Consider the following 13,909-nt stretch of genomic DNA (forward strand, 5'->3'; position numbering starts at 1 on the left):
AGCTCAAATTCCCGATAATGCAAAAGAAAAAAAACCTTTTATTCCCCGTTCGTAACGAGCCCTACCGACCACCGCGCCCTGATCGACCACCTTTTTCTGTCATAGAGAGAGAGAGAGAGAAAAAGTGAAAAACGTAAAAAATCATGCAACATAATATCCGTTAAGTCGTCCACGTGAACTACTCGAAACATATAAATTAGTAAGCATTATTGAGACATGCCGTTTGGCCGTTCCCTGCTAATTAGAACATGTGTATCGAAACCATTAAGTAACACAACCATATAAAGGTAACATCATCAATGTTATCTCGTTTTTACGATACGAGCAGAGTCGCAGCCGCCATTCTCACTGGTATCGGGCGCACAGACTGGTAACGAAGGAAGGTGCTGTCCATCAGACGTACGCTGGACGAACTGTATCACGTTAGCAGCAGCAGGGTGGTAGGTGTGAGCGTAGCCTGGAGTGCAAACGTAGTGCAAACAAGTCACAGCTATTGAGAAATATTAAATGAAGTAACTGGCTAGAAGGCCGAAGATAAATGTTATGAACCTATGTATCTGTTCATATTATCCATGTTACACTGCTTGCATCCATATCACACGCGAAGCTTAGTGAATAGTATCGAATCCAGAGCCGATTGCGGAAACACACTGCAGCATGTACAAATTACCAATAAATGGAGAAAAAATTTAACATTTACTATGTACTGGTTCCGAATGGATTTTTGCGACACGTAGAGTTTCTGTACCTGGTGACCGCCGCGCGACTGCTGTCGAATTGGGAAGCTGAAGCAGCTTCGGTCCTGTAAGTAAACGAGTAGTAGTCACACTACTAGTAGCAATAGTAGTAGTAGTTGCAATAGCAGTGGTAGTAGTAGTAGTGTAGTAGTATTGGCGCCAACAACAATTCTAAATCCGCTAACATTTTGCTTTCATTTTTTGTATCATCATGGAACAGAGCAACATGTAGTACTTGTGGCAACGTTGTATGAAAATTTTCAATCAAAGACAAAACGTCAATCTATCGAAGGTAAACCGAAGACGATCGACGAAGGATAATTTCGCTAAAAAAAACAATAAACCGAAAAAGACTAAGTCAATAAGTAAACCAGAAGCCGTAGTGTAACAGAAATAACCTCATTCCATTCACGAAGACTGGCTTACCCAAATATTGCATCATAAGGCTGTGAAAACACTGGTGATTCATTAGCACCAAAGGCGCCCGGCACGGTCGTGTCGGGCCCGGAGCACGGTCCCCCAAGCATTTCCTAGGACAGTAGTAGCATAGCAAATGATTTTCAATCCCAAGTTCCCAACGTGGGTCCGATTAAGCTTGAAAATCGTAAAATATGCTCTATTGCAAAATAACTCCACTAGAGCAGACAAACCATAGCATAGATAGATGCCCACAGATGACGCTTAGGTAGCTTTTAGACGCGATAGCAGCGGCCTCTGTGCTTAGTTCCTTTACATGTAAAAGCGCATGTAAGCAAACAAAGCTCTGCGGTTACGTACTGATATATTTCAACATTGGACCAAGTTGCAGAATTATTTCACCCCGGGTGTCCAGTTTGTGTGCTGAAAGCGTACCCGTGTGTACGCATTACAGAATCTGCCAAGGTTCGGAGATTGCGTACAAGAAAGCGAAGCATATAAAAACAAAAAAAACGGGGAATATTAAACAAAACCTAAACATAAACGAAACACGAAAACAAATTACGTGGTATGCGCACTTGCTATTTATTGGAAGCAGTATAAATATTAACATAGATAAATTATAGATGTCTGAAACAGTTAAACATTTAACAATCGAGTAACATTTTGGTACAATTTGACAGTTCCGTCCTCGCGTGCGTCACAGCGCTCCAGGATGTTAGTACTGTTTGCACAAAATTTACAGAATAAAAGTAGCAGCACCTTCATGTTAACCGATCAAGCATATTTTTATAGTTTCTCGAAAATAAAACGTTATGGTACGGTCCGAAAGGCCGTACTGAAAAGAGACATAAACCGTCGAACGATCGAAAATGAGATGAATGTATGAACAGCCATACGTTCGCGTGCAGCGAAGCGCCTCACCGGTCCGCACGGCTGGCACCGAATCAACATAAATTATTACATTTTCATTCGCTAGCTCAGCATCATGACATAACACGCCATAGCGAGTGATTATTGTTTTTTGCATTTATTGGAACTCTGTTCTGGTGCCGCTATGGTGGCAAGGAAAGGCACAATTGGCAAGGAAATGGGTAAAAATGTAGAATCAGGCATACGTTCGCGTGGTGTAAAGCACTTGGCAGATGACCGTCTGCTGTCACCGAACGCGTTACGTCAAATCGCTGCTTCGCGCAACCTCAACGGCACTCAGTGACTGGTGTGGCACAAGTATGGTGGTTGGCTGAAACCGGAGGGTGTTTATACATTGCGAATGCATATGGGTCAGTAAGCTGGTATTCGTATGCAGGAGCGGGCGTTTGCAGTGAACCCTAAGGGCACCGTTGGCCGTAGCACACGGATAAAGCGATCGAAGGTATGTTTGATGGGAGATTTCTTATTCCTTATTTCGTCCCTCACCTCGGGTGTCCAACCACTGGGGGTGGCTGCGGCCTCGGAGCAGCCCTCACCAAGTGCACGAATTCATGAACTTTCCCAACCGAACAAAGAAACCTGAATCGTGCCCTTGTTCGAGGATTATGATGGCGGAATGATTCACCTTGCACAGCTTCTATTGACGAATTCGTGAGCCACCCGTTATGTGTGTTTCAAGTACGCTTCCGCACAGCAGTTTGTTACGCGGTCGTGCTGCGGTAGGCTCGATTTACCTCCGATTATCCATTCAACTTGGCCTTCTCATGTAGTGCCTTTCGCGAGTGGTTCAGCGACCTATGCGCTCACCAAAAGGAGCGAATATAAAGTAGTGAAACTGTTTATTTATACTATTATTTTGATGAAGTTGAAGATCAGCCAACGGTTCGTTTTTCTTATCGAAACCAGTGCTCCTCCTAGCCTTTCTAGCCCCAAAGTTATGCTTTAGTGCTGCGATAGTGGGAGGTCGAGTTCCTTACGCGTTGTGTGAGATTTCTTATTGTTTGTTTCCACAGTGAGTGCTATCGATCGCATTTTTCCTATCGCATATCGCTGCATTCGAGTGGAACAGTAGTTTCCGTCTCCAAAAGTTCATATGGGGATGACCTCCTAGCTGATGCGGCTATTTGGGCACGGTGAGAATAGTACTGGCAGGAAATTTAATTAAACAGTTGCTCATAACCCCGATCGGTCACTTTAACCTGTAACCGAAAGACGCCAGTTGTAATCGCGGCTATTTTCCACGATACCTTCTTGTGGAGAATATTGAGCAGAGAATTAGACAACTGCGTTTAAGTAGTTGGTTAGGCTTAGCTAATTGCAGGTGTTTAAATGCTTTTTTGGAATTCAGGAGGAGAGGGGTTTCCTTCAGTGGTTGCTTCAAATGCTTCCATCTTATTTGCGCTCAACAATTGAGATTTTTATACTTATACCAACTGTAGAAACACATTGTATGTTCCTAGTTCAACAAAGTTGAAATAATTCTTAACAGATCGAAGCCGCCTCTTTCCAGTATAAAATTTTCAGCAGTGAGCTGTTGTCGACAGAAGTCGACAGTCAACCTCAGGCGAAATTTAAACACTTCGTCCTTCGCTATGCCGTAATGTGTATTAGAAGAACACCAATCAAAAGGACACCATGAAAAGCCTCCTATCACTGCTGTGAACAAACACCATAAGCACCTTCCGGTTTCACAGGTACGGTCAGACAATACCCCCGATGACGATGACGACGACAGTAATGGTTTGCCCATGGTTTTCTTTACAGATAGTAGTTTTGTGTTTTCCTTTTTTCCCACACCCGCTCTTTTCATGCCAAATTTGCTGACAAAACTGTATGGATCGTAAGCAATCGATTCTTCCAGAAATCGGTATCTTTTAAAACGGCTCATTTGTAAGGAAGAACTTCCCAATTTGTTCAATTACACCATCTATCAAACAAGTTCTGCCGTTAACCGCCAACAGAATGTCGTCGAACTGCTGTGGTACGAAAAAGCAGAAGCTGAACGGAACGTATGCTGCAACCAACGGCTATTGTTCCACCTGTGGCACAAGTGTAGGTGATCAGAACCATATCTGTCGTGGCACCAGTCAACAAACGAACTACAACGGGGACGTCGCCTATCAGCAAAACGGCCGTTCACCATTGCCTTCACAGCCATCGACGATCATTGCAATGTCCGATATGTGCTTCTATTGTTTCGAGGTACTGTACCGCGAGCTGCACGACCTGGAAGAACCGCGCACGCCAAACTTCAGCAACGATCCCTAGTAAGTCACTTAACACTGGCTACTGAAACAATTATAGAGACCATTTAATGGCGTGAGGTATGTGGTATGTATGGGGTATGTGAAGTAATAATGTCTCAAAACGGACCTGTCTATGTATTCAATTGTCCTAGGATGAAAAAATACGGCCCAAAACATACCAATAAACAACAATAAACATCTTTACATTTTCAGATCGATAGAAACTGCATAACACTAGTGCATTTGTTATGCTTTTTACATTTGTTCTCGTGGTGCTGTACCTTCTGAGTACTTGAACTCGTTTCATATCGTTCTCACTCATTCCACCAAACTCTTTTTTAAAAAGATTCTGAAATGGGTTTGAAACAAATTGTTGCGTTGAAAAGAACATCCGGCCGTTATGAATCCATGACAAATGTGATGTTTTCTGATTGGAATCGGGCGAAGTTGAAGTGTTCTGATTGAACTGGAAAGATGTCTTCCAGAGTTCTTTCCCACTCCATCGCAACCGATCGCTCATAGCAGAACTTATGCGAAGCATCTTTGATTGGCGTCAAGTGAAAACGAGGGACTCAGCTGGTTAACATATAATAATGACGTAGACTTTGGGTGGTGGTTTTTAAGACAGATTTATTAACTGATTCGTTTACAAGTGCACGCCTAAATTGAACTGAACAGTGAGAATGCCGGGGTTATTTGTCCTGACGAAATGCTCATGCAGCTCAAAAAGTTCGTCGGTTGGTCCGGTCCAGTTGATTGGTTGCTCGCAGTTCTATGATGACTTCGCTGACTAAGCGGTGTGGTGCTCGTTCAGCGGTTTGGGCTCTGCAGGTCTCAACCTGATTCCTGTCTGGTTTCTGTTGTAACCTGAATTCTGTCTGGGCCTGTTGGTTGTTCACGATCGTACGATGAATCGTATGATCGTTTTATGAATGGTGTTGACGTGGTGTGTGGATCGTAACGTAACTATAGTATACTAGTGTATATGTTTTTAGAATAGCGTGCTGTATTCGCTTTTTCATTCGCTATTGATCAAAAACAAAAAGCGCGACAAACGAACCCACGATAAAAACGAAAAGCTAATTCGTCAATACTATGAACAAAACATTGATTTGTTTTATGTATCGCTATAAGCGAACCTCTAGTCTATTATAGGTGTGATCGTCAATAATTTTGTATTACTTGCACTATTCTCAATAAACTTTATTTAGTCCTCTTTTTGTGACCTGGAAAATCGGAAAGGATAAGCGTTTACGTGGCTGTATCGGTACCTTTAGTGCGATGCGTTTACACTCAGGTAAGCTTCAAACGTTGTGTAGTATCATGTTTATACTCAAAATTAAACTGCAATTTTCACCACCATACCGCCACGTCCAGGACTTCGAGAGTATGCAATAACAAGTGCTTTAAGAGATTCCCGCTTCTCGCCAATCACTCGTGATGAAATCCAAAGACTGACCGTCTCGGTGTCGATCCTGCAGGGCTTCGAGGAGGCCCGCGGGTATCTCGACTGGACGCTCGGCGTCCACGGTATCCGCATCGAGTTCTATAATGAGCGAGGCTCCAAGCGTACAGCAACCTACTTGCCTCAAGTTGCTACCGAACAAGGTTTCGCTGTCGTTCGTCATTTTCTCGTTTTACTGCGTCCATTCTAATGTTTTGTTTCTAATTCTCTCGCTTTCATGAAGGCTGGGACCAAACACAAACGATAGATTCACTGTTACGAAAAGGGGGCTACCGTGCACAGATAACGCCGGAAACTCGTCGCTCGATTAAGTTAACCCGCTACACATCCCAGGAGTGTCACATGTCATACAGTGAATATCGCGATATGCTAGAGAAGCAATCCCACTACCATAGCCAGCTCGTTAAGTTGCAATGCTAACGCTGCTCAATTTTGCAGCTATCCGCAAGGTAGGGATGTAAAGACCGCTCAAAATAAACAAATCAGGTCGGCTCTATTGTCTATTTTACTTGCATCTTTTTCTATTTTTTTTTTGTAGTTTAGTTTATACCATTTTTGAAGCACTTTGTTTCGATAAAAAAAAGTTGGACCGCCACGTATTTTCATTTTTTATTCAAAGCTTTATATGACATAATATTATGAAATTGTCATCAAGTACTGCATCAAGTTATAAAAAAAAACAACAACATACTACATCAAGTTGAAAATAAATATTTGAATTAGGAAAAAAAAAACCGGCAGCCTCCCTGCAAAAACAGTTCAACGCAGCTTCTCTTCATCGGTTAAAACAATATTTGTTAAACTTAGGCGTCGTAGTAACAATTACTTTTACTAGCATGTTTTTTACACTGATCAAGTAAAAATTTTAACCGTAACCGCCATTACGAATTACGTATGAGTTACTTTTAATTAGGGCACAAGTGTTTTCCGCGGTTCTACACATGCGTAACAACGATTTACCGAAAAAGTAATACCAACTAACAAAAGATGTTTCTTAATTACTGTAAAGTCGATCTACACTAGTTTAATAAATGAGTGACGAATCATATTTCAAGTTTCCATGTTAACAATTCAATGCATTGAATTGTCATTTCAAAGAAAAATCACGATATTAAATGTACGGACTGTAGTAGGTAGCAGGGAATGCAGGTGGTCCAAGTCGAATAAACAGCGCATCAGTATCGAAAACCATCGTTGTCCGACCTTGATTGAGAGTTTTTGGTGTAGCCTGCAATAGGTACCAATGGTTAAGTTATGTTTTGCGCTACGACAGAAGCAAAACTAAAATTGAACCACGAACACTGCACTCACTAATGTCAATAAACAATAGAGCACCCAACACTCAACGCAATTGCCGGGAACCTCTTTCCACGCTGCCGTATTCGTCAACCATAAAAAGGGAAGTAAAATGCAAAAACAAAAATATGAAACATATGCGTGTTACATTATTCGATTCTGTCGATTCGATTTAGAGCTGGCGAAAACTTAACATAGGAGCGGGGAATAATGTGATTGCACTTCACTGCCACATTGAATACGATAACTATAATTTGAAAACTGATTGGAAGAGCACACTCGCATATACATATATATACATATATACATATATATATTTATATATATATTTATATATATATATGTGTGTGTGTGGGTGTGTATTACGTGTTATAGCATATATTTACATAATTATAATAAATACATATGTCTATGTAAAATCATCGTATGTTTTTGAGGTGATGTCACTGAAAATTAAGAAAAAAGAGAAATAAACGCTACAAAAACCGTCGAACATGGCTACCAATTTTACATTATTCATGATGAAAACAATTCTTCACAACGGATTACAGGTATTTGCAGATATCACATTCACAGCTTGAATAATTTTATTTTTCATTCTGGTCCAGGGCATTCTCTAACCGTGTTCGTCCTTTAGGACAAAGAACACACGCAGTTCGTTTGTAAACCAAGACAATTACTAATGCATATTTTTTGCAATTCAAGTTATTCACAGTTTGTAAAACTCGTTTTTCGCCTGTAAGTTGCTAACCAACACAGTCGGACTCGGACTCGGATTCGGACTCGGACTCGGCAACCACAAACCGGACAATAATTTGCCTGACACGTTGCCTTAGCCAGGTGTCTGGCTTTTTCGTTTTGCTGCTACTATTTGTTTGATTCTTTTTCTCGGTTTACAGACAGTGCCCATCGCTGGTGCGCCATAATCAACCGGGGAAACAACTCCGTCACAACCCGTGGCGGCAGCCCGATCAAAAAGAAAATAAATATCGTCATCACCGTCGCCATTAAGACTGAGGAATCCAACAGGTTCGAGATGCTGCGAAGGTTTATAAACGCCCGCTACACCGTGGAATATCGACTAGTAGTGAACTGGTTTCCAACCGACCAACCAACCAACCAAGTCATCTAATTCAGCATTCGAATAACTGCGGAATACATTCGTGGAACTTTTTGTATGGTTTTTCGCGTGATTTTTTTCAATTGAATCTCATACGATAGTGCACATTGTAATGTAGTGATTTAGTACGTGAGTCTTTCAGACATTGTTTAGTGTTGCGCCTTAAGTTAAAGTTTGCCCGTTAAACTTCTTATTAGACAGCACAGTGTCGGAAATGTTAGGTTATCAATGTAAGCGGTTGGATACGCATTATCTGCGGGATATTATGCATAGTGTACAGTAATAGATCGAGCACTACACAACTTCAAAATTCGGAATTAACTTCGTTGCTGGAAGGCTCGTGACAAAGAAATTTTGGGACTAAAGTTTTTGACAATAAGGTGGAATAGACACAGAGAGTCATCAGGTAAAGGTGCAGTGCTGATACATACTGACATCGGAAGCAGTCGACGACAATCAAATCATCGAACAAAAGTAATTGTTTGCAAAACCAAGCCGTTACCTGAAAGCTTTTGGTGACTATGAAAGATTTGGTAGACATAGCAGCGATTCAAAAACTAAACACGCAACGCCCGATCAAAAGTAAGCGTAATCGATGGACCGTCGGAATATCGGAATTCGCGAGGCTTACTCATAATCCGATCCGTGCCATTGTCGATCGCCTCAACATCGAGCCGAACCCGAGCAAGCCCCTTATTGCGTTGTCCATAGGTATGCATATTCAGCCACAGCAAAGGCTCACCGTTTTTTCTTCACGCATGGCATACAACCATTTACAAATATAAACACTTTAATCATGATTTTTGTAAATTCTGTAGCAATGTAATAATGACTAAGAGTAGATATGCTGAAAGGCAAATAATCATATAATTAAATGAAGACTAAAGACCAGCAGGTGTTACCATGCTAACTCTTTGGTGGCCGCCCTGAACATCTGTTTCGATTTTTCTCTTAAATCGAATATAATCTAGCCCAATCTGTAGATCCTACTACAAGGATGGTCGAATGGATAACTTTTTCTTAGGTACACTTTGTATTCGCGACATTCGCAGGTTCGTTGATGACTTATACAACCGACCACAAAAACAACAGTAAAGCGCTATACACATTCCCGATTCGCCTGATCTGGTCGCTTGGTCGGTTTCGATTGCATTTGCATAGTAGCCAGGCGACTTTAAACGCTGTGGCATGGATACAGGCGAGCCGTTTTGTTCGTACCAGAAAAAGTGGCGTCAATCGAACTACGGAGAATCAGGCCACCAATCGGAGTCGCTCGTTTTTAGAGGCAACCAAACTGGTTTTCCGACAAACCGACCATCCACCAAACCTGATCATTTCATCATTCGCTGTCAATGTTGATTAAAGCTAGATTCTTGCTATGCTGTTTAGAAATTTTGTTCATATTCCTTTTCGTTTTCATTTCGGGCGTTGGCGACCCTACGAAGGATCGTCACGATGTGGCACGATCTCTTAGTCCACATTTCAATTTATTCGTCAATGGCGCCATCTTTATTATTGAATTTGTTGTAACCGTTGGAACATTCTTGTACTTCCGTGAACTATTCAATAGACAATTGAGTCGTCCAAATAGGATTGCCAACACGTGGCCAAAACTGTTTTACACAGTTTTGCAAACAACTAAATATATTATAAATACGACCCGGTCCGTTCTTCTAAGATTGAAAAAAAACTAAAACTATCGAATTCCCTTTTATGTACACCTTTCGTGTCAACCTGCAGGTGATCCGACCACGTTTGGTAACCTGAAACCGTCGCAAGAAACGATCGCAGCAATTCGGGAGGTGATCGAGGCAGGCAACGGTAACGGTTACGCACCTGCCAACGGTCATCTGGAGGCACGCGAAGCGGTTGCGCGGTACGTTCAGCATCAGGGTTCGGTGTCGGCCAGCGACGTGATACTGTGTAGCGGTTGCAGCAGCGCTCTGGATCTCTGCATCTCGGTGCTTGGTAGCGCGGGAAAGAACATACTGATACCGAAGCCTGGTTTCTCGATCTACCGGACCCTGGCTGAAGGCTTCGGCATCGAGTGCCGTACGTACGACTTGCTACCGGAACGCAACTGGGAGGCGGATCTTGTGCAGCTTGAGAAGTTGATAGACGAGGATACGTGCGCGCTCGTTGTTACCAACCCGGGCAATCCATGCGGCAGTGTGTTCCGTCGTGAACACCTGGAAGCGATCGTTGACATAGCCGAGCGACACTTTGTGCCAATTATTGCCGACGAGATATACGAACACTTCGTGTTTCCAGGCCATGAGTTCCACTCGGTCAGCTCGCTGTCGCGCTCGGTGCCGGTCCTCTCATGCGGGGGCTTAACCAAGCGGTTCCTGGTGCCCGGCTGGCGTATGGGTTGGATCATCATTCATGACCGCAACAATGTGTTCACCGAGGTGCGCAAGGGTTTGGTTAACTTGTCGGTGCGCATTCTGGGTTCGAACACCATCATCCAACGCGCTTTGCCCGACATTTTGAGCAACACGCCGGTGGACTTTTTCGACGATTTAGTGAACAGGTTGCATGTAAGTAACGACGAAGACAACCCTCTTGCACGAGTACCTTTCAGTCGATCGGTTGCTAATCCAAGTGTCCCATTATGTAGCACCATGCCGAAGTAGCCTACAAAACGGTTAAAAACATTCGTGGGCTGAATCCGATCATGCCGGGCGGCGCTATGTACATGATGGTCGGAATCGACATCGAGCACTTTCCGGAGTTCGAAACAGATTTGAACTTTGTCGAAGCGCTGGTGCGCGAGCAGAGCGTCTTCTGCCTGCCGGGGCAGTGCTTCGATTACCCCAACTACATCCGTCTTGTGTTGACCGTACCGGAAGAGATGATTATCGAGGCTGTGAAGCGAATGGAAGAGTTTTGCGAGCATCACTACAAGGTTGACAACGAGAAACTGCTGGAGCATCAAAACGGTTTGCTGGCCCAGCTAACGCAATTGTAACAACCGGGGTCGAACACGTCCCGGTGAAGCACACCATCTTATTTTTATCTCTTTTTCTGTAATCGGGAAATAAAGGTGATTTTTCTTTTACTTTTGCAACTTCACTTTTTTGTAGTTTTTTTTTAATACAATATTACTAATTCGTTAGTTTAGTTTAGATCACTTGAGCACGATACGTGCTCAGATATTTCCCCGAAACTTTCTCCAATATAGCACTAGCGGTAGCAAGGAATCGGTCTGCGTCACCCGTGGGTTGGAGATATCGAAGTCTGCCAGTCGCAATCGGTTCAGAAATCGTTCGACAACTACACCAGGCAAAAAGATTGGTTTTATCTGCCGCGGTAGCGTCTCCATCAGTTTCTTCGCCTTGGCCAGATGCTGGTGGGCAACGCTCGCCAAGCTATATGTGACTTCCTTGACCCCTGGATCGTTCCGTCCGTTGCGTATCATCCGTTCCTGACTAACGCCGTGGCTGATTAGCAGTTCCTGTGGTACCGGCATCATGTTGTGCCGCGCCTGGTACGGTATCGATCGGAGTAGATTAACGATTCCCTGCGCCTTGCCGAGATGCGATGCGGCGTGGTCGCAGTGTGTGTTGCGCGTGTCATGCATCTCGAGTAGCAAATATAGCACGCTCGAGACAGACTGCTCCGCGTAGTCTTCCAGTTGCTTCACACTCACGAAATTAAGCTTCGTGTTCATCCTAGCCCGTACCAGACGCTGAAAGTGCATTTTAGAAAGCCTATGATGATTGATTGCACTGGCCAGCTCGCTGATAACGGGCTGCTGTGGTATTTGTGTACCATTTTTGCGATACAAGCCAGCGATAGTTTCGTCCCAAAACTTCAGCGGCATTGCGCTGATATGGCCGGATCGCGCCTTCTCGCCAACCTTCGCCACTTCCACGTTAAACGCACGCACGGCCAGCGCACTGCGTCGTTGCGGATTGCTCAACAGCAGCGTGCAGAGGAAGTTTTCCCTATCGTGCCGCCTGAAAACAGCGTGAATTTCAAATGATAGTCTAACCGTTCGTTTAACTTACTTACCTTACGATATCCAAACAAACCGTTTGTGACGAACTCTTAGCAGATGATGCGACCTCACGAGTCACATCGGTTCGCTTTAAACGAGCCACATTTCTAGCGCTGATGCTTAACATCTTGAGAAATTTGCGTTTGTTGTCACTGACTTTGAGCGGTGAATTCGGGCCAACCAAACGTAAACACAGAGCACAGCTTAACTTCAAAACAGGAACTCTCGGCGAACGCTTACATAACGGATCGTGTAGCGGAATGATGACAGCGGAATTTCGGCAGGGTTGTCTACCAAAGCTAGATAGTAAGAGAATGCACTAAACGGCGTCGGAAGGATTTCCAAAACTTTTCTGTTCTGATCATAGGAAGTTCGATCATTTTGAACATGAAGACACATCGAGCCCTGGAAAACTGATGATCGAAAATGGCAAAAAGCAATGGCAAAATCACGCACAAACAGTCTCTCCGGATCGCCAACATGATTTGCCGACAATTGGACAGATGGATTGGAAGCAGTTGCTCAGAAACGATCACTTTCGGCCAATAGGAGAGGGCTTTGCCTTTCGTTTTGCGTTGTGAACCTTTTGTTACATTGCCTATAGAACTGAAGGTTTCTATAGAAGCAACCGAGAGGTTGTAAGCAACAGCAGCAAGCGGCGCCTTGGAAGCGAAATCGCAGGCGAAAAGGCAAGGCCCGAGCAGAGGCTCGCCAGGAAACAATCCGCGTGGTCGCATGCCTGCCGAAAGGAGTATATGCGTGAGGGAAGACCACAGGACTGAATCCAAAGCGAGGTTTTAGAGGGTAGGGATCATGAGACCATGGGAGGATTCCATCACTGTTCACTTTGGTGCTCGTGCATAAGGTATATTCCAGCTTCTAGTTGAAAAAAATCATAATCCAGAAACATTCATTCAAACGAATAGCGACGATCATAGAATCATAAAAGCCAAGGGGGTTACAGTATATAAAGGGGCTTAGTACAGGGTGCGTCACGAAAGATTCTTTTTTTCCATTTGGTTATAAAATAAAAACGGCCTGATATAATATTTTTCGATACTTGAACATTTATTTAAAAGGTTGATCTTTCAACTTTTTTATGAAAAACAATTTCGTTAAAATATCCACCACGGCTGGCTTAGCAGTAGCCCATTCGATCGACATATTTGACGTGTGAGTCCGAACACCAAAAAACCCCAATTCTGTCTATTAACATAGCCACCATGGTGGAAATGAGCTTCAATGAAAAGTGGCTTTCAAATATCGTACAGTTTGAGATGAAGACCTGCCGCTTTGGAAATGAGTTTTTTATATTTCCCTATTTTCTGCAACCAAAATTGTATTTTATATATACATTTGATGAATCAACCTTTCAAATAAATGTTCTAGCATCGAAAAATATTTAGCAGTTTTTTAATAACCAAATGGGAAAATAATCTTACGTGGCGCACCCTATATATAACAACCAACATTTATTAAATAAAACCAGTGTCTAGCTTGAATCGTACATGTGCACGTCTCGATTTTCCTTCTATTCAGGAAAGAGTTAATTCTCTGCCGGACTAATTCGAACGCCGATACTCACAAGGGTTTCTCTGCCCACAAACTTATCCGATACCAGTGCAAAGGACCTTGACCAAAATTAGTTCGGACAGAGATCCACTTATTTTGTTGTTGCGGACGCTCCGAGCG

General features: G+C 43.2%; 3 protein-coding genes across 6 annotated transcripts; 2 read left to right on the top strand and 1 right to left on the bottom strand.

The window, feature by feature from the left end:
- Positions 1–2,385: 2,385 nt before the first annotated feature.
- LOC128273533 (uncharacterized protein CG5902-like) lies at positions 2,386–6,606 on the top strand. 4 transcript variants are annotated; one of them, XM_053011529.1, is made up of 7 exons: positions 2,386–2,529; positions 3,598–3,781; positions 3,852–4,354; positions 5,545–5,630; positions 5,711–5,941; positions 6,022–6,247; positions 6,337–6,606. In XM_053011529.1, exons 3-6 carry the CDS (start codon positions 4,050–4,052, stop codon positions 6,216–6,218), a joined length of 819 nt encoding a protein of 272 aa, XP_052867489.1. In that variant the 5' UTR covers positions 2,386–2,529; positions 3,598–3,781; positions 3,852–4,049; the 3' UTR covers positions 6,219–6,247; positions 6,337–6,606. The 4 variants fall into 4 exon arrangements, with proteins under 4 accessions (XP_052867489.1, XP_052867503.1, XP_052867496.1 ...); XM_053011543.1 differs by having other exon boundaries at positions 3,852–3,977; positions 4,049–4,354; positions 6,022–6,606; XM_053011536.1 differs by having other exon boundaries at positions 3,577–3,781; positions 6,022–6,606.
- Positions 6,607–8,116: 1,510 nt separating this feature from the next.
- On the top strand, positions 8,117–11,289 carry LOC128272516 (tyrosine aminotransferase). The gene is made up of 3 exons (XM_053010344.1): positions 8,117–8,925; positions 9,955–10,754; positions 10,835–11,289. The coding sequence occupies exons 1-3, from the start codon at positions 8,736–8,738 to the stop codon at positions 11,183–11,185; spliced, it is 1,341 nt and encodes a 446-aa protein (XP_052866304.1). The 5' UTR covers positions 8,117–8,735; the 3' UTR covers positions 11,186–11,289.
- Positions 10,905–12,387, bottom strand: LOC128272527 (NADH dehydrogenase (ubiquinone) complex I, assembly factor 6 homolog). Its single transcript, XM_053010355.1, has 2 exons — positions 12,232–12,387; positions 10,905–12,176 (listed from the first exon to the last, which is right to left on the bottom strand). Exons 1-2 carry the CDS (start codon positions 12,342–12,344, stop codon positions 11,366–11,368), a joined length of 924 nt encoding a protein of 307 aa, XP_052866315.1. The 5' UTR covers positions 12,345–12,387; the 3' UTR covers positions 10,905–11,365.
- Between the last annotated feature and the right edge of the window lie 1,522 nt (positions 12,388–13,909).

This window comes from Anopheles cruzii, chromosome X (genome assembly GCF_943734635.1).
Source record: "Anopheles cruzii chromosome X, idAnoCruzAS_RS32_06, whole genome shotgun sequence".
NCBI lineage: Eukaryota > Metazoa > Arthropoda > Insecta > Diptera > Culicidae > Anopheles > Anopheles cruzii.